Source organism: Magnolia sinica, chromosome 5, assembly GCF_029962835.1.
Source record: "Magnolia sinica isolate HGM2019 chromosome 5, MsV1, whole genome shotgun sequence".
In the NCBI taxonomy this organism is placed as follows: Eukaryota; Viridiplantae; Streptophyta; class Magnoliopsida; order Magnoliales; family Magnoliaceae; genus Magnolia; species Magnolia sinica.
In genome coordinates, this window is record NC_080577.1 from 29906120 (window position 1) to 29927378 (window position 21259).

Sequence of the window (21259 nt, forward strand, 5' to 3'; positions counted from 1 at the left end):
GAATATTTCCGTCTTTCATCTGTGAGCCATCGGGGCCTCTGCCCCTTCGCTCTCTAACTTATGACCATCTCTATTTATCCCATCGCCTTTAAATTAATCAGTCTTTCCGGTACTGCTTAAGCTTTTTATTATGTTTTATTTTTCTCTCTCCCGCAACCTCGACCGTCCCGATGACGACCTATTTCCATTCCGGGATGTCTTTTGGCCACTCTTGGTTCACTAATCACTAGTGCCGGATTCAACCCCCCGTATCTCTAAACACGTTAGGAATCAAAATTATCTGTGGCCCATGGCATTCCCTATGGTGGGTCCTTTGATAATAAAATTTAAACCTCAACGCAGAGTCAAATTCTACCCTTCCTGTTTCTGTGCTCATCAATTTGAATGGATGCAGAGCATTCTTCTCCCTCGCCTTTTCTCCCACAACGACATAAACCCTCTTTCATGGAAAATTTTCCATTTGCCTAAGGAATACTTGCTCTTTCACCGAGACTTCGACAATGCAACAAATCACTCCTCTTCTTGCTTCCCTGCTCTATCGCCCGTCGGCGACTCTAGGATTCCATATTTGGTGGGCTTCTTATTATCTGGGCATCGGTACTTCAGGCATCTTTCCAAACTACAACGTCTTTTCCATCAAGTGCGGCCTGCAATTTCATGGGCTCCTCAGGTTCCTGCCCAGGCGTTTGTTGGAGTGACTCAAACTGCCCATGGCCCAGACACTGCTAGATCCACTTAGGCTGCTGTGGGAGGAGCAGTTGGTAGTAGGAGGTAACCGCAGGCACTGGCTGAGCCCGTTCGTGTTAAAAGGGCTGCATCTGCATCAAAACCACGCAGTTGCAAGCACCAGCCCCTGACAACCATTCAGGTATTCCTTCCAGTTCTTCGCTAATCATCGGTAGCTCTCGGAATGCGGTTTGGCCGACCTCAGTCGTTACAACAACCATGGTTTTTATGCTACACCCACTTCTGCCAGAGGTATTTCATTGTTGTACTATCCCTTTTCTGATTTATTCTATTGGCATTTTTCTGTTTGCACGTTAGTGCCGAGGAAGAAGAAGATCAACAACCATTGATTAAACAGTATCGAGTACTTACAAGAACTCCAATCCCATTCCTGGAGCTCACCTCGACCGATCGAGGATCTGTAGAAAAATAACTGCATAAAATTGATCTCTCCCAGTATCGAATTCATATGCTTTTTGTCAATACATAGCTCATTAGATGAATATTCGAACAATGAAATCATGAATGTGGAAGGAATTTATTTGGATACATATATAAATAACATGTAAACATAATACAGTGTTTTGCATTGTTGAGTACAATTTCTAAATTGATTATGATCAACTTACCCATGTATAACGGTCCACAGTTCTGAAGAACTTCAGCCTCCATCCCTTGTTGAAGAAAAGAAGTCCAGTAAAGATCCAGAATCCTAATGCATGTGTCATCGCCACACATGAGTAGAAAAACACTGGATTATCGATGATTCGTGATTCTTCTTCTTCAATCCTTCCTCCCGTGGGCTGTGATGGCATGTCAGATGAGCATCTTCTTTTTAGAGGTTCCCCGCAGAGACCTGGATTACCGGCATAGCTACTCTCACTGAATGTGGAGAATTGGTTCTTGAAATCTGGTAATGCACCAGAGAGTATGTTGAAGGCGACACTGAAAGTAGTCAAGGTTGTGAGTTGAGTTATTTGCGGTGGGATTCTCCCTTTCAGCTTGTTATAAGAGAGATCCAAGCTTTCTATCTTCTTCAAATACTTGAAAGATTCTGGAAATGGACCTGTTAGAAGGTTGTGGGATAAGTTCATTGAGCGGAGCACTTTCAAATATCCCATATCTGATGGAATATTACCCGTCAGCTGGTTCAAAGAAAAGTCGACTCCAGTCATCAAGAAAAGTGGAATTCCCACATAAGAGTACGAGTTTCCCTTTGTCATGAATTCAGTCCTTATAGAATTCTCCAAGCTTCTTGCAAGAATATCGGTGGAGACAAGAATTTCATTCATCCAAGAGGAGATATTGCTGAAACAAGAAGGTAAGTTTCCTGAAAGTCTGTTTTTGGAGAAATCTAGCAGACGCAGATTTTGCATTTGACACAACTCTGTAGGAATGTCACCTACAAAATTGTTATCTCCTAAGAGAAGGGATGTTAGATTTGAAAGTGCAGGCAACCAACTTGGAATAGTGCCAGACAAGGAGTTCCTCCTAACATCCAGCCTTAATAACTGAGTGCTGTTAGATAGTCCATGTGAGATTGTCCCTGTGAAACCATTTCCATCAAGGCGCAGAGTCTCCAAGCTAGACATGCTGCAATGTCTAGGCAGCATATCTCCATGCAATTTGTTGTTTGACAAGCTCAGGTGTACCAATGAACTGCTATTTGCTAGCAAATCATCAGGTATTTTTCCTGATAATTCATTATCAGAAAGGTCTAATATTTGCAGAGTTTGAGCAGTACTAGCATCCAATGGAATGCTTCCTCGCAAAGCATTTCTAGAAATGTTAAGGTACGCTAATAGAGGAAACATGCTTATGTCAAAGGGAAATGGGCGCAGGACATGATTTTCAGAGACATCGAGCCAAGTGATGCTTGAGTTATTGTGTTGGTAAGGTAGAGGGAATGAGCCGTCCAGCGAGTTGCCTCTCAACACCAGACTATCCAGACTCGTAATGTTGTAGAGTAACCAAGAAGGAATTCTGCCAACTAGGTTGCTGTTTGAAAGATCAATCGTATCTAAGTATTGAGTAGACAGGAAACTTGGAATGCCTCCACCACTGTGTTGGTTCAACTGACAATGAGATAGATAAAGTTCCTGAAGCTGAAAGGATGGAAACCATGCTGGCGATTCTGTTTCTACTCTTAATTGGGGATTGTCTGAAAGGTCAAGAACCAAGAGCTCAGAGAGGTTGGCGATAGTGGAAAATGGAAAAACACCATCCAAGTCATTATGTTGAAAGTGAACCTCAATCAATGAAGTAAGGTTGTCCAGAGGAGGAATGCTTCCTTCAAATCGATTATAGCTGAGATCCAAATCTTGAAGGGAGTGCATGTTACCAATACATGGATGAATTCTTCCCTTGATACTGTTATTATTGAGGTTCAGGTACTTTAGCTTCCTCAATTCACAAATATCTGCGTGAAAAGAAAAAAGAAAAGGGAGATATAAGCCCACATACAGTTTTATTACAACACACACCCTGGTGAGACATGAAGCTTAAAATTGAGTTTTGAAAAGTATGCTTTTTCAGTTTTAAGTGAGAATTATCACCAGCATCTTAGAAACTCAGTAGTCTATTTCTTATTCTGGGTTCAAGGCTTTTACTTTGAAAATTATTACCATTAGTGTGCGTCCTAGATCTCTCACACATGTGCCCAGTTGTGCACCAAAATTAAACCATCCAAACCATGGGCCTCAATTTAGATGGGTCATATCCGAGAACTCACAATGAACAAATTCTGCTAAGTGGGTAGTCGGAGGTAGGGTTGGCAATGTGCCAGGTTTTGGCATGTGCATGCTAAGCCCAGCCTGTCTCAACAATATAATGAACAAGGCCTGAGCCTATCCTGAGCCCAACAGGCCCCAAAATGAGCCCAAAAATATTGTTTGGGTCCAGGCCTGACTTGGGACTGACCCATCGCAACCAAATTAATCAAATCCTTATTTTCCATGACAAATGTTCCTAATACATCTGTTGATTAAGTGGGAGCACATGCACAATGGCATATACATTTAGAAAACTGAAAACTAAGATTCATTTCCTGCCTAAACGATGGTTGGAAGTTGGAACAATATGTTCATAGGTAGAACACATCTACACATGAAGTAGGGCTAAAATGACCAAAGCCCTAGCCAAGCTCAAAAATTAATTGGATGGTATATGAAGGCCAAAGCCCATCCATAAGCAAGCTAATAGCCCCAAGTCTGGTCATAAGCCCGCATAGTTAGTCAACTCAGATGGTAAACAGTGCTCTCATTATGGTCATCCTTGTCTACACCATAGATTCCCCGTATCCAAGCAAGTCCCTAGTGTAAGGTGCTAATCGACCACCATTAGGTTCCGTTGTGCAGATGCCTTGGATTCTGCGCAGTCTAGAGAAGGAAACAGGACACTGTCTGTCTGACCGACGGCATGGAGACTTTCGGCTAGGAGACTGTAGCAGAGTAGGGGACCTGTTGGTTTGACCGACGGCGTGGTGTCGGTCCGACTGATGGACTCCGGTTTTGTTGTGCGTTTTTGTGCAAATCATGGTATTTAAGCCTAATTGCATTAGGGCTTGGTAATTACAAGTGTTTTCTCTTTAAGGGAATGGGTTTTGCAAGGTGAGAGACTTCTTTACACTTGTAAGGGCTTGGGAAGGGATTTTCTCAAGGGGCTAGGGTTTTTCTAGGTGCACATCGCAAGGGGAGATCGAGTGATTTTGTAATTGGAGAAGGTGAGTGGTGTAAACTCTAAGGCTTTTGATTATAGTGGAGATCTCTATCGCTTTGTGTTGTGGTTTTTTTTCCTCTAGGGTTTTCCATGTAAAATCGATGTTTTCTATGATTGCTTGCTTGATTGTTTAGTTCTTCTGGTTATTTTGATTATTTTATCATCGTTGAACGTGCTTCCGCAAAGCACACGGGTTAACGGTGGTATTAGATCCGAATTTCTAATACCTAGGGTTGATCTGGGTTTGTTGTGAGCTTAGAATTATATCAAAGTGTTGTGAGAGACGAGCAGGTTAACTCCAACACGTTCTATTATCTGGTCCATTGTATGCATAATTGATGTGTCTAAAATCTAAATAACCCAAACCTTGGGCTCATTGTAGATTAAATAAACCCTAAATTGATTGGACATCCTTAACCATTTGATTTTCTCTTTTTGTGGCATTCACTATTTTTCTCAATAGTCTATTTGAAAAGCACCAATTGAATGACTTAATCAAGAGAAGTTTGAAGAATTCAGAAATGATATAGCAAATGGGATCTTTCGAGGTTAAGTGGACAGTGGAATGGCTAAAAAAATTGCCCCAACATTTACCGCAGCTTTGCTTTGAATTGGGGGTTGTGTGATCCTCTAGTGTGCAATGACGTGGGTTTATGGTGATAGCTAAAAGTATGGTTATATATAAATTTTGATATAAAAGACTTGATAGTTGTTGATTGCATTTTGGATCGATATGCAGAATGCATAATGTTTGTTTGAGATCTTTCACAGACATTCATAAAGCATTCACGAATGCACAAGAGATGAGAGACAAGTAAACCCAAGGCCTATTTTATTTCTTTGAATTCATATATATTTAGGGTATGGCATGGCACAACCCTTATCACATTTTAGGGGAATAACACTTGATTTTAAAGCAAAGCTCAGTGAGCTATAATGGGGTGCATGATGCAGTGTAAATGCTATACAATGCTGGCCTTAGCTGATAAAGGGATACTCTAGCTGTTTTCGAAGCCATAGGATCCACAACATGAGCTGTAATATGGTTGCTACATGGAGCAAATAGCATTGGGTGGTGCCCGAAAGATGAGTGATCACTCAGTGAGCAATATGTCTTGTCTCATTTTCAATTTCTAAGAGTTGGCTTGTTCTTGAGTACAACTAGAGTGATGTTGGCCTCGTAGGCGTGTCAAATGATAGCGTCAAAGTTGATTGTGTTAGCACAGTGGACAGGGAGCTCATGATTGTATCATATGACTAGGCTTGGGGCCATGAGACAAGGAGTCTAGGATCATAGGATGTAACTTATAGTTTTTTATTGTTATTTTTAGAGTTAGCTGTTCTCAATATGTCATATGGGTAGACACACGGATGGCAGATGACAATATGGTTGATATGAGTGTGTCAAATGATCACAGACTTTTAGGAACTCCGTGTGCTATTAATCCAAGCAGAGGGCATAAGTTTAGCCAGCTGGGGCTATAAGAGAGGCCTTTCTGTCTCTAGGACAGGGCCTTAGTGATCCCAACTTTAAGCAACTCAAGGCAATGGGTAATGAAATGAGATGGGATGCACATGAGCATGAGTGCATAGCATGATGTGCATAACGATGCATGAAGATTGTTTGTATGGCCATGATGTGATGGAGGACGTCTGAGTGGTTTGAGACGATGTTTGAGGACTGCTTAGAAGCAATGGCTCTTGTTGTCATGGTCTCGGGTAGCATGGCGCACGACTAATAGAATGATTTGAGAGGAAGATAGTTATCTGGCTCGGGAGTCATGTATCTTGGAATGAATCAAAAAACTTAACGAGTGTCAAAACACGGAGAAGTGAGTTGAACGCCTTGTGAATGCCCTCAGGACTCTAGTAGATCAAGGTCTAATACGTGAAGTACCTAAGGTGCCATCGGAGTATGTCAGTGCCCGAGCTCAGGTTGCCAATATGTTGGCTTTGAGGGCAATACGTTGGCACAGACTAGGCCGTGCACAGGCAGGGACTGCGTAATGTGCATAGGTAGGGACAGGCCCATGCGTAAGATGTGCCCATAGCGTTCGCGGGCAACTCATGTACTTAGTTGCTTTGAGGTCTTCCAAAGGTGAGAAATTGGGCAACATCTCCCCTTGTCTTGAGGGCATGCATGGGCCTTGACAGGCTTTGACAATAGGATGTATTGTCCAGGATAGCGGCATGGAGCACACGAGCGTTAGATGGATGAACACCACACTGAACAAGGCAACCACGGGTGTGCACAAGTGGCTAGGGTGTGCACTGGTAGCATGCATAGGTGGCGAAGGAGTGTGCTAGCAGCGTGTAGAGGCACGCAGGGGCGTGCACTGGCACATAAAGTATGTGCGCGGGCATCATGGCCTTGTGTGTTGGCGCACTGCCACTGTGCATAGGCATGGGCCGTGGAGTCACAGGCAACTCCTCGAGTTGCCTCGAGTCGCCCCAAAACTTCTTCGAGCAGTTTTTTGAGCAAAAGGTCTAAGATGAGAATTCTAATTGCTTATTTATAGGCAAATTCGATAGGAAATGGGGACATGTGGCAGCCTGGGAATGGTCCACATGGCGCCACATGATAGTTAGACTGCGCTCGTGGTGTTAGGTGAGTTAAACGATGAGTCGACTCAGAGTACGAGGGCAAGAACACGCGACTTTTGTAAAACTGCCATATCTTTCTTGGTAGAAGTCCAATCAGGTTGATTTCAGGACCGTTGGAAAGATAATTTGAAGGTCTATTAAGCCATATGAAAATAAGAGCCATTGAGGCCTAGATGGCCCACTAGAAGTGGCCACAATGTGATCATAGGTTGCAGGCCCTCTTGACTCTTGGATTGAGTTTGCAGGCTTGCAAATGAAAGTTATAACTTCCTCGTTATAGCTCTGATTGAGATCATCTTGGGCCTCTTGTAAAGGTATTTGAATAACCTTAAAACCCTTAAAAATAATATTCTTGATCCTAGGACTGTAATTAGAAGTTTCGTGCTTGTCTTTCTTAAGTGGATGGCAGAGTCTTTGAATAGCCTTCTGAACTACATAGTTCTAGAGACTTTGCTAGTGTTTGATTCATTAATCTCAGAATGAGATGATTCTGCATTTGTTGGAAGGTAATTTTGGTGACCTATCCAACGGATCTGGGTTTGCTTCATTTTGAGTTTGTTCAACCCTTCGTTCATTGATCCAGAGTTGGTCTTGATTCGAAAAAGGATTTTTTGGGTGTCAATAAATGCCTCCCACTTGGGCCTAGTAGGCGATCAATGTGCAGCCCGCTTGAGGTTGTGATGATACAAAGTTCACGGTTGGGACCACCGTTATGCTTGGAAGACTGGTTGGTTCAAGTGTGCTACCAAAACTTGACTGCACACTAGGAATTTGCTTCGTTGCCCGAGTAAAAGTGTGGGAAGCCATGGTGAGTGAACCTGGCTTGCGGATGATCTTTCACTTGTGATGGTCATCAAGTTGTGACCATTGGATGTGAAATCAATGTGGGGTAGTCCTCGAGTGGAATTTACCATCACTCGTGTTCATCGAACGTGAATGGGACCCAGTGTTGTCTTAATCAACTGCTGCTAATATAGGCGGAATTGAACATCGCCTTTAAGAGTGCAACTCATTTTTGCATTAAAGATTATGGTTGTGTCAATTTTGCCTTAAAAGTCGTTTGTTGCCAATGGTTGGGCTAGCATGATATTACGGCAAGTTGCCCCTAGTAGGGATCGTATATGGGGTTTGTCGTGTTGGTCTTGCTTTTTCTGGCACATCCCCAAAATGGTTCGCACTCTACTTTAAACCATGGCAACATGTTTCAAGTATCTCTGGCATTTCCTCAAGGCGAGGCATGAATTCTACCAGTGTGATTAGGATGGTAGATCCTGTATTAGAAGGTTTCCCTACCTATCATTGGATTTTTCCTTTTGTGTTTTCCTTGTTTTGGAGTTTTGATGTCTCCTGATGGCCCTAACCAGGATATACTGGGCCTTAGTCATGTGATACTAGTTTCCTTATTCCTGTTGGGCCATTCAATTGTCATGGCGTCGCTGATTATGCCTACGGCACTTGCTAGTCGTGTCTTGCCATAATTCATCTTCCAATGTCTCGTCTTCTGTTATAACACTCGATGATGTGGAAGGAGTAGACGGGATTTGAACCATGATATCGGGGAAGCCCATTAAAACGTAACACTCGGGCTCCGAAGATATCGTGTTCATAAACGCCTTCTTCTCATTTTTGCTTTTCTTGTCAAAGGTAATGTCTTTCTTATCTATCATCCTTTGGATTATGAATTTAATGAGAAAGCAATCTTGAGTCTTATGCCCCAGCATACAGTGGTAGTGGCAATACTTAGGGTTGTGGACTTTATCGACCTCGTTCGGGCGTCCCAACTTGGGCAATTTGATGGTGCCTTCCTCCACGAGCTGCTTTATCATGGATAACAAACCCTCTATTAGGAAGGTGTATTCTCGTTCCAACCATTTGTGCTAGTCTTTTGTCTGCACTCGAGGTCTTCGAGTGAGCCATTGGTGCGTGGATCGGGCTTGGCTACATCTTTAACTGGCCTTTCTCTTTGTCAACCGTGTTTGCTGCAAGAGGTTTGCCGACATTGTGTCATGGTTTGTCTTGGTAGGGTGGAGTGCCTCTGAACACCACTTGTTCAATCACATGGGCCTTCGTGGCTAGGTCCCAGAACGTGGCGATGTTGGACTTGGGCAAAGCAACAACTATCTTGTAAACCATGCCCAGTGTTTCAAAAAGCACCCGTAGTGTGGCTGTAGCGCTACGTAGCGTCCTAAATAGCGTATATCCCCTGTAGCGTACGCAGCATAAACTACAATGTATTTTTTTACTATTTTATTTTTTTATTACTTTTTTTAATGTTTTCTTTGTATCTAATGTTGAGGAATGTGACACTTGTATTGTACTTGATACTTTTAACCTATGTGATTTTTATTTTTATTTCATAATTGTGACTTATGGTTTCAATTAGACGTTATTAATTAAAGTGGTTTGCTTAGAAACTTGTTAATGTGATAATTATTTGATTTGGCTTATATATGTGGATTGGCTTTCGATAAATGATAACTAATAAATCATTTGAACATGCTTATAATCTTTTAGGCATTTTTATATTTTTCTTTTCCTTTTTTCCAATATTTATTATATTTGTCCTATTTTTAAATTAAAAAATAGTAGTATTGTATAGCTTACGCTACACACTATGTATTTACGCTACACGCTATAAAGGGCTGAGCGCTACGCATCATGCTACCGCTATTTAACACACTGACCACGCCGTTTACGCATAGCCGAACCTATTCGTCCTCGGTCAGGAGTTGGCGAGACATAAGGCCTGATGACCTCCAGTGAGCAATATACTCTTATGCTATCTCACTCTTGAGCAGTTTTGTTAGGGCGAGATCTGCTAATGTGACATCCCGCTTAGAGGAGAAAAAGTTGGCAAGGAACACATTTTGTATTTGTTTCCACAATCTAATGGATCCAGGAGCCAGGGAGGCATACCATTTGAATGCCTTTTCTGTCATTGATGATCTAAATAGCCGGAGGCAAAATTGGGGTACGGTGGTGAAGTTTCTCATTGCTATGAGGAAATAGATCAAATGCTCCTTAGGTGAGCCATTGCCATCAAAATTTTGGAAGTCCAGGCATTTGTAGTTGAGGGGGAATGAGATGTCCTTGACCTCATGGGGATACGACGTCTGGTAGACCAACTTTCCTTTTCTTTCATGGTCCCTTTCCAGTTGGATTGTTTAGCCATTGCTTCTTGTAGATCTTCTTGGGTGGCTAAGGGGATGGTTGCTAGCACAAAGGCATGAGATCTAGTCCCTCGGTGTTGGAACACCGGGGCACTGTGGGGAGCCGTAGGCAAGTCATTGAGGGCCTCAGCCAGTTGATGGCCCATTTTTGCACTATCATGCGCGAGAGGGGTGGCTGGAGGGGCTGTTGTTTGCATAAAAGCAACCAGAACTCCTCACAATGCTTTAAACTCTTTGAGCATTTCAACTTGGACGTAGATAACCCGAGTGAGGGCATCTACTCTGGCTGACGAGTTAGTTTGCTGAGCGCTTGCCATTAATACTATGACCTCTTGTGCATATGATGAAGATTCGAGGGTCACAGTGAGCGGTTCTTGACTTAATTTAGGGTGACCACTCGTTGAACTTTTAAAGTAGGTGGGTGAAAGCAATTCTTCGGTTCAAAGACCGGGAGCATTTTCTTGTGAAGTATAGGGAATTCATTCACCTTATGCTTGCAACGAGTGTAGGGGGGGGGGTTCTCTACACCTCGCCGCACTACGCGATCTTGTGACTACTCCTTGGGTGGCCAAGTCGCGGTAGCAAGATGGTGGTGCTGGTTTAGGAGGTAGGGGCGCATGTATTGCTACCTCTTGGTGTTCTTTTGGATGAGTTGCATTTGTTGTCCTGGCCTGCATGTTCATCCGCTATGACGAGCTTTAGTCTTTACCATTGGCGACATGGAGATCACCTCAACAAACTCTCCTATTGAGAGAGGTGGTCGCATCAGAGTCTTGCTCGTTATGAGACAGTCCTGGTGGTAGTCATGATGAGGAAGCAAGAAACCAACTACAAGCTTTGTGCCACAAAACTACCAAGACAAGTGTAGATTCCCATGCCTCTAGGCACTAGGAAAATTGGGCCCACTAGCTTATAAATACCACTTAGGTACTCATTTTGAGTCATGAGATAGGAGACATAAGACATACGAGAGAGAGAGAGAGAGAGAGAGAGAGAGAGAGAGAGAGAGAGAGAGAGAGAGAGAGAGAGAGAGAGAGAACTTTTGACAAGTACAAGAGGAACTTAGACTTTGGAACTTCATGCTCGGATGCTCATAAGGTGAGCCTCACTTGCCTGAACCTTCCACCCCCTTCATTGGGAGGACCTTGCGCCATGTGCTAGACCCCAACATATATAGGCTCGGATAGGGGTGTACACCGAGTCTTACCGAGTAGAGCTGGTCTCAACTCCACCACTAGCTGACCCCAGCTCGAACTCGGCTTAGCTTGGTCTTCGAGCCTGATTGGCCAGCTCGGCTCGGTTCGGTTAGCAACTCGGACCAGTTCTAGCCAAAATCGAGCCTCTGCGGCCTTTTCACAAACACATGCTGTGCACTTTCAATTTCATCAAACGCCTTGTAGGCAACATCAAAATCAAGAAAAAAAAATGATATTTGTTTCATATACATACCTTCCTTGCCACTAGCCGACACTTCGTTTAGTCATTTCATCAAACACTTGGTGAGGAACATCAATATTAAAGTAACTGAGTCACCGTGCTAGTTCGATCCGAGTCGAGTTGAGCTCAGGCAAGCTCGAACTTGGTTTGAAATTTTTTTGAGCTAAAAAAATCAGCTCGACTTGGCTTCGAACTGAGTCAAATCGAGCTTTTTCGAGTTGAGTCGAGCGAGCTAACCGAGCTAACTCGGTTCATGTACACCCCTAGGCTCGGATGTCATGTCCCGAGTGTTAATTCTTGAAACAGTGCAAGGCCATTTTTTTATTGATCCAAAACTCATAAGTAGGTTCTCTATGATATGATTTCAACACCATTAAACGAACAAGAACAATGATGCAGTTTCTATTGATAATGAAGTTGCATATGTATGGTCTCAAAGCCTACCCTCTAATAATAGATATAAACCATGATTAGAATATGATAAATGGTTATAATCTGATCTGGAATCATGAAACACACATACATAGTTTTATCAATGCAAAAAACAACTATCATAGGGATCAAGCACATACCTTGTGCCGTATTGATCCAAGAATGCACATCATTACTTGGAGACCATTGGCTTGACGAACAATGTTCTTTGTCAGTGGTCTACACCACATCATACAATGTAGATTGCTCTTTGCTTACCTCCTTTGGTGTGTGCTAGCAATGAAAAGCCCGACATGTTTTCTAAGCATATGGGGAGGGTTAAGAATTCACTTGTAGTTATAAGCTTTTTATTCTCCTTTCCATTAAGAGAAACCAAATCACTCTCTTCCCTCTTTTAGATTAGCCCAGATTTCCTGAAATGATCGCTTTTAACAACTTAGAGCCTAAGTTTCTCAAAGCATAAGGCTCACGCACATGCACCTGTGCATGCATCTAAGCGTGTGTCAGTGTGGGCCACCAAAATGGTAAGATAATTCTTACAACTACAACCATGGTGACTTCTCTTGGTGGACCCTTCCCCCTGGATTCATTAAGCTGAACTTCTTCACTCAAGTGATGAGGAATGAGAGGACTCATTTTGCATTGAAAATATCACTGTCCAGATACAAGTATATGATGGTCCAAGGAGATATTCTATTGGTTATTAATGCATAAGAAGCTCAATGAATACTTGGGAAATTACTTTTTTGGTTATAGGTACTCTATGAGTTGGTTGTTGTTGGATGGCTGTGCACGTGGGCAATGAACAGGTTGACTTCTTGCACAATTTTCTTAATAACCAACCACTATTTACTTGATATTTTGAAGGTACACGTGAAAAATATTTTGCATAATTTGAATGATTTGGATTCTTTGGTCCTTCAGGATTTTCTTGGTTAAATGATATATATTGTCTTCACAAAGAGAATAGTTTAAGTCTCAGAGTAATATTTCTAGTTCTCCATCATAAGGCTACCTGAATGATTCCTTGAAGGAAAGTTACCTGTACCTGTGAGAGTTATTGAGTTACTGAGATTGTTGGACTTTAAGCGAAGTGTAGTTAAGGATGTTAAGTTGCCAATCCAAGGAGAAATGCCTTCATCAGTGAGCCTATTTCCATCAAGATACAGTAACTCGAGATTTTGTAACTTGTTCAGTCCTGCAAGATTTGTAATTTGTTCAATTCCTTGATAATATCTCATGTACTAAAAGCAAGAATGCTAAAAATATATATATATATATATATATATATATATATATATATATATATATATATATATATAAGAATGCTAAAAATATATATATTTTTTTAAGAAATTAAAATTCATATCTTGAAATAGAGGAATTCTATTGTGGTGTGAAAAGGGTGGGACTGGGTCGTGGCATGACAAGCACTGGGCTCGATTGGACTGCATCCCGGCCAGTCCCAATGAGTTATCAGGCCTGAAAAGCCATGTCTGGGCCAGCTTGCAAGCTTCCGGGCTCAACTAAAAATCAGCCCAAAGCTTGCTGCCAAAGTTGGACCCATGATAGCTTGGTGTGCTTTCACCCCACCCCTACTTTACGAGAAGACCTCTTTCCATTTGTAGGGAAAGACTGGGAGTTTGGATGAAACCAGAGATTATTCGATCTTATCCATATCTCCTTATCTAAATCTTCGTTTAAAGTTGAATTTGTAATTCAACTTCAAACAACCGAGAGAAAAACATATTAAAAAAATCAGAGGCTAAACCTCGTGGGACCCACCCCACTAGTGATTGCCCACAAGCGGGCCCCACAAGCCTATGTCCAACATTTTACATGACACATAAGTCTCCTTGGTCCTTCATGCAAAACATTAATAGTTAGAGAAAAGATAACCAATTTTGGTTTGCTTAATGATTAATCTAGAGCAAGGTGTTCTAAAACAGTAACGGTGGCCGTAATGGCCACCACTGTTACCGTTATGATACGGGCCGTAACAGCCCCGTATCGGCTGTCACAGTCAGTTTTTATTTTTTGAAAATTGTTGTTACTGTACCATTACGGGGCCGTTATGGCCCATTTTTCTGTAATGGCTGTTACGGCTGTTTCGACCCTGTAACGCATAACGGTTATGACTGTTACTGTTACGTAACTGCCGTTACTTAACCGATTTTGAATACGTTTATTTTTGTTTTATATTGTTTTTACTAAAAAGATTAATCTAGAGTTTTTCTTTTAATTTTTATGCAACATATTCATCTTGGGCCCAATTGGATGAGCTTCCATGATCTTGCATGTGCCTCATCATCACATGTGGGTTCATGCTTGGTGTGTGATATTTCATTACTACAAATAAATAGCATTCTTCTTCAAAGTATCTTATACAATTTTAAAGAATTTATTAATGCACTCAATTTTAGGTGTCTACCAAGTACGGTCCTTTCAATAGGTTCCCAATAAAGAAATGATTAGTTAATGAAAATACAGCAACTGATCTGACTCAACTAATCAAAAGGCATCAACAACACTGATATTTAAATCTAGGGAATTTTGGACGCATATGCAATTCACACCGAGGCCCATCATACTAATGGCTTGGGTCATTGAATGATTGGCCCACTTGTACAAACTGAAAGTACACATTTACTGATTAAAAGTTCTTGAGAGCCATAAGCAATCAAATGTAGTACAAAAAATGGAAGGTCCAAATCGTTGATTGTATGGATCAAATATTCATATGAAATTGAATTCTCAAGATGAATGGGCAATCGAAGTGGGACATCTATAAGATGTCCTGGATTGATGTTTTCGTTTCCAATATAATCAAATTTATTATCCACTTTCAAAACCTATTAATTGATGGCTCGAAGTGTTGATTAAAGTGATTATATCATATGTTTATGTCATGCATTTACTTAGATGGTTAGAATTGTACAATCAAAGTGTCTCTGATGCACTTGATGCATCCCCAAATTAGTGATTGGGTCTTCTCTAATATGGTAAATTGGAACCATCATATTTCTTGGCCATTCAATAGATGGTTCAAATCACCTGATTAGATTACTTTTGAGATGAGCCTGAAATAAATGGTGTAGCCCAAATGATGGATTGTCAAATCAATGATATAAAATTTTCAAATATGATATAGTTAGTCCACTATTTTCTTGGCCATTTCTTGAACGAGTGGAAGCATGCAATGAAAGTGAATTTTTCAAGTCATGGAAAATGAGGGGGAAACATGATGCATTGCTCTGAATGATGAACAAACCTTCTCAAATGTAATTAATGCGGACTAACTATTTTTCTTGGCTGTTGATATCATGGTTTGAATAGTCTGTTCAAATTGTTTAGATCATCTGAGTAAAGTAATTTTTAAGAGACATGGGTGATCGAAGTCGTGACCAACATGATGGATGTCCTGAATTAATAATCACAAGTTTCCTTTACAATATGGACTATCCATTTTCAAGCCATAGATTGGAATTTCCTATCCTACTATCAAGTAATTGGAAGGTATGTAAAAGCACAAGTGGGCCGCAAATGATCGACAATCCATGTCACTGATACAACCATTTCTAGTATAGTTAATTCGGATGTTCCACTTTCCTATGCTCCATTGACATGGTTACAATTGAAAAAAATAAAAATGACTCTTCAAAATAATGGGGTATCAAATGTTGGCACACATGATGGGGCATTAGGAAGATTAGTTTCAAAACATATGAAGTTAGGATGATTTACCTTTTTTTTTAAACCACTTTTTCCTTTTTAAGTAGTTTATGTGCCCCCTCTTTAGATACACGTAAAACTTCTGAACTTCTTTTCCCTTCTTCGACGAAGATCTGTTATTTAGTGGGTATCCCTTTCCTTTTTATGCTTCTTCTTTCTATTTCTAAACCATTTAGTCATGAATACTACAAACTCCAACATAATTGAGAGTTGTAAAATGGTCCATTAGTGTGTCCACGAATGACTTGTCCACGTTGTGTAAACGCTCCTTAATAGTTTTGAGAAATGTCTTACTTTAGAGGATTCCTCTACACATGTCCCAATATTCTTTACAAACATTATCTTTATAAACATTAAACTTAACTAGTTTGACCACTAACACTTCTTATAAAATGCCTATCTTCCATAGAGATTCCATTCGATGGCATAGCTGGCAGATCAATTTGGAGAGCAAGATCCAAGTCCAATACTCCCAAGTACTTGAAACTTCAACTTCCTCATACCGCTCAAAGAAAAGGACTTGAAGCATGTAAATATAGTGAAGTAGGTACGATAATTGAAATAAGTAATATTCACACATTTAAAACTATGAGAATTTCACTAAATTCCATGGTACCAATATCAAAATCTTTAGAGAATAACTCATATTACTATAATACTTTCTTGTTGGCTGAAATTGTGACATATAAGTGGTCCACTCAATGGAAAATCATATCACCCCATGGCGTTGATTACATAGTACACCTTAAGATAAAGTAGCATAATCCTCTAGGCCCACAGGTTGGTCAAGATTGAGATTTTTATTAAATCTAACTATACCATTCACCCATTCGAAACACACTGATCACACCTTTGGGCCGATCCTTGCTTTTCATGGCAGGTAATTGGAAATGTTTTAATGTCATCATTTTAACTAGAGCTGTACACGAGTCGAGCTTGGTCTCGGCCAACAGCTAACCTTAGCACGAACTCAACTTGGCTTGAGCTTGACTGACTAGCTCGGCTCGGTCAGCAGCTCAGGCTAGCTCGAGTTGAGTTCAAGCTTATGTGACATTTTCTCAAGCATATAGATTGCATCTTTAATCTCCCACACTTCGAATGCAAATCAGTAAGAGCACATTGCAGGCATTTCATCAAACACTCGGTGAGCAACATAAAGATCAAGATATGAGGGCAGTCCTATAATGTAAAGTTTTTTTTTTTTTTGGTGAGGATTTGTTTCTTCAATTTTCCCTCGAATACCCATTTCAAGAATACCTTGATATAAGGGTAGTCCAAGAAACAACACTTCTTTGAGTCATTTCATTAAACACTTGGTGAGTAACATCAAGATCAAAATGACCGAGTCACTGAGCCAATTTGATCCTAGTCAATTCGAGTCAGGGTTCGAATTGAGTCGAGTTGAGCTTGGGCAAGCTTGAACTTGGCTTAAAATTTTTTTGAGCTCCAAAAACTATCCCGACTCTATCTGAATCCAGTTTCGAGCCGAGGCGGGTCGAGCATTTCCGAGTCGAGTCGATCAAGATGACCAAGCTAACTTGACTCGTGTACAGCTTTAATCCTAACCAATGTTTTAAATATCGTTGATATTGGCCGATATGTCCCACGATATATCTTGTATCCCACCTGTGCGATACGAAACGCACAAGTAGTGTCGATATATCCCACATGTTCGAGCTGATGAGCATTTTCAATTTTCGATCATTTTTTTTTTTTTTTTGGTTGAAATTATGTTAAATCAGTTTCAAATGGTTATAAATCCATATGTTCTTCATGTTTTGAATGAAAAATCATGGAGTTGGAGCTTTGATTTTGTAATCCATTAGTTCTTCATGTTCTCCATATTTTTTTTTTGAAATTTTCTTTTAACCAGCTATCAATTGAGATTAATTTCATAGTATTTTAGAGTATTTGATGACATGATCATCACATACACTAATTTCAAAATTTGAGTGTAGGTAGTCTAATTTGGCGAAAATTGGGAAAATTTTGAACTTCTAATTTCTCCCAAATTGCTTGTAATGTTGCACTCCAAACATGAAATCAAGCATGTATGAGGGCTGATCTACTGATTTAAGTCCTTGTTAGTTTTTGAAAAATAAAATCATTTTTAATTAAAAATTAATAAAAAGTTTTTTCTTTCCGAAATTTCCCTTCAACTAGCTGTCAATTAAGACTAATTTCAAAGTATGTAGGAGTGTTTGATGAAATGATCATCACATACACTCTAAATGTTATGCATTCAATTTGAATATAGTTGCATTAGTTTAGTCAGACAACACATAGCTAATGTTCCTATACAGAGGAAACCTATTTTGTGCACTTCTTTTTTGAGATGTTATGATTTAAAAGTGTGTATTAAGGTTTAGTTTTTTTTTTTTTTTTTTTAAAATCCTTGAAGTTTCATCAAAAAATTCAACCATTTCCCCAATGTTTCCCCATGTTTCACAAAAAGTGCGATAAATTATCCGATACAAACGATATATCCCGTGCGATAACTGATATGTATCTGTATCCCAAGCATGCGATACATAACGCGATACCGATATTTCGAACACTGATCCTAACAAACGATCATGGCATTAGGGTACACTAACATGACTCACGAAACCCTTAGTTTAACATTGATTGAACCATTGGGGTGACTGCCACACTAGTGCAAAACCTCATAATTTGGATCACTATGGATGGCATCAAAACCATTTATCGCCTCAGCTTCAATGATCCATTACCATCTTCATTAAGACTCTCACTTACGTTAATAATCATCTAATCCTATCATCCACATGTAATAGTCTTTATTTCCTTACAATGATTGTACAGTTAGGAGACTACCTTTCTCAATTACATGAGTGGATTGATGTTCCAAGAGTCCAAAAATACAATCATGGTAAACCTCGAGGGCTTTTCTACTCAATAATTTTGAACAAGATTCATATCCACCAATCCCATAATGTTTTTAATGCAAGGGCATTTTCACACTGGGCTCGAGTGAGGTCGCTTGTGGGATGCAGGGGCACACTCGGGGTGGGTGCGGCCCACGGAGGAGGTCTCGTGTTCGAGACTCCTCACTAGGGGTGATTAATGCGCATTTCACATCGGGCTCGAGTGGGGTAGCCTATGGGATGCGAGGACACACTTGGGGTGGGCGGCCCATGTGATTTGGGGCCCACGAAGGGGGTTCAGCCGAGGTCCTAAAAACCCATGAGATGTGGGGCCTGGGCTATGAGATAAAGGGATTAATTTGCTATACTCTAACAGTTCGAGCTTTTAGAGCAAGTGGTTAATTGTCCTGCATCAAATTGGTATCAAAGCGGGAGGTCTCGGGTTCGAGACTCCTCACCGGGGGTGATTAATGCAGGGGCATTTTCACACTGGGCTCGAGTGGGGTCGCTTGTGGGATGCAGGGGCACACTCGGGGTGGGTGTGGCCCACGGAGGAGGTCTCGTGTTTGAGACTCCTCACTAGGGGTGATTAATGTGCATTTCACACCGGGCTCGAGTGGGGTAGCCCGTGGGATGCGGGGACACACTCGGGGTGGGCGGCCCATGTGATTTGGGGCCCACGAAGGGGGTTCGGCCGAGGTCCTAAAAACCCATGAGATGTGGGGCTTGGGCTATGAGATAAAGGGATTAATTCGCTATACTTTAACATTTCGAGCTTTTAGAGCAAGTGGTTAATTGTGGCGCATCAGTTTTCTATCAATTCACACTGGTCACACATCGATTTGTGCAATCTTTATCATAAAACACTTAAATTTGATCATTGCGTCAGCAAGATTTGGATGTTCAAGGTTCACTCATCAACTCTATCATAATTCCATGATGTCAACGGTTTATATGTACTAAGTGCAACGTGGAATGGATTAACTATTTAGATGTGGCATGCATTGTGCCCATAGAATGGGCTTTCGAAATCTGATGATAAAAAAATTCTAAATGGATGAGACAGATCTGATAGAACAGCCATGATATAGACAGTCCAAATCCCTTGGTCAGACATCCAACAGATAGCGGTGTAGATCTAGTGGTGAGTGTCCAGCGGATGGACAGTCAAGATCTGGTAGTGAGCATACTGTGAATGGACATTCATGATCTATCGTTTAGCTTCCATAAATCAATGGTTTGAATCTGGCATTGGTATCCATAAGCTCATGCCCAGATCTTACCTTCAGTGCCCAAAGATGGATGGTGTACTTTACCAATAACAGTTCAAGAACAAACGATCCAGATCTGTCAATTCTAGACATGGATTCCATTTTAGTACGCACAGTGATGGTTACAACGGCTAATGAATGAATGGTATTTTTGGATACATATCATAGGCCTAGTGACTTTAAGCCATAGATAGGTTCTCTATGATATGATTTTAAGCTTATACACTGATAGCATATGTAAACCATATTTAGAACATTAACAATGGTTATAATCTGATCTAGAATTATGAAACACACACATACACAAGTTTATTAATTTAAAAACCACTAATGATTATATGGGTCAAGAACATACCTTGTGCCATAATGATCTAAGAATGCACAATGTAGCTTGGAGATAGTTGGCTTGATGATCAATAGTCTTTCTCAGTAGTCTACTCTACACATCATATGATGTAGATTAATGCTCTTGGCGTACCTTCTCCTAATTTCTCTGCTTAGGTGTGTGCCAGCAATGAAAAGCCTAACATGTTTTCAGAGCATATGGAGAGGGCTAAAAGTCCACTCATATTTATAAGCTTTTGGTTTCCCTTTCTCTTCATAGAAACCAAATCACTCTCTCTCCTTTTTTTTATTAGCCCTCAGATTTCCTAGAGTGATCGGTTTTCACAACTTAAAGCCTAAGTCTTCTCAAAGCACAAGGCCCACACACATGTACATGTTTACATCTAGCCATGTGAAAGTGTGGGCCACAAAACAGTAGATAATTCTAAGTCTTCTCAAAGCATACTCTTCACTGGAGTCATGATGGATGATAGGACTCATTTTATCTTTGCCGACCTCAATTTTTATGACCTCTCTACAATGTATATTTGAATTAAAACAAGGATTGAAAATATCCATGCCCATTAGATATATGAGTATGCTGGCTGAAGGAGATATTCCATTGATTACTAACACAATAAGAAACATAGTTTTATTATAGGTACTCTATTAATTTGTTGTTGTTGTTTGGCCATGCCTGTGGGCCATGTAGGTAACCAATCTCTTAATAGGGTTGGTGTGGAAGGGCTGTCTTCTTGCATAAATTTCTTAATAATCAACTGCTTTTTACTTGATATTCTAAAGGTATATATGAAAAATGTTTTGCATCATTTGAATGATTTGGATTCTTTTGTCCTTCAGCATTTTCTTGGTTAAATGATATATTTTCACTTCATTAAAAGAAAAGTACTAGTTTCTTAGTAAAATTCCTAGTTCTCCATCATAGGGCTACCTGAGTGAT

The 21259-nt window shown here is 40.6% G+C and overlaps 1 protein-coding gene across 1 annotated transcript in view; it reads right to left on the minus strand.

Annotated features, from left to right (window-relative positions):
- Window positions 1-393: 393 nt before the first annotated feature.
- Window positions 394-21259, minus strand: part of LOC131245882 (receptor-like protein 56) — a 34369-nt gene continuing 13503 nt past the window's right edge. The window contains exons 3-4 of the mRNA XM_058245630.1: window positions 13135-13284; window positions 394-3145 (exon numbers count right to left, since the gene is read on the minus strand). Coding sequence (XP_058101613.1) covers window positions 1347-3145; window positions 13135-13284 — 1949 coding nt within the window. The 3' untranslated portion in view covers window positions 394-1346. The remainder of the gene's footprint in view (window positions 3146-13134; window positions 13285-21259) is intronic.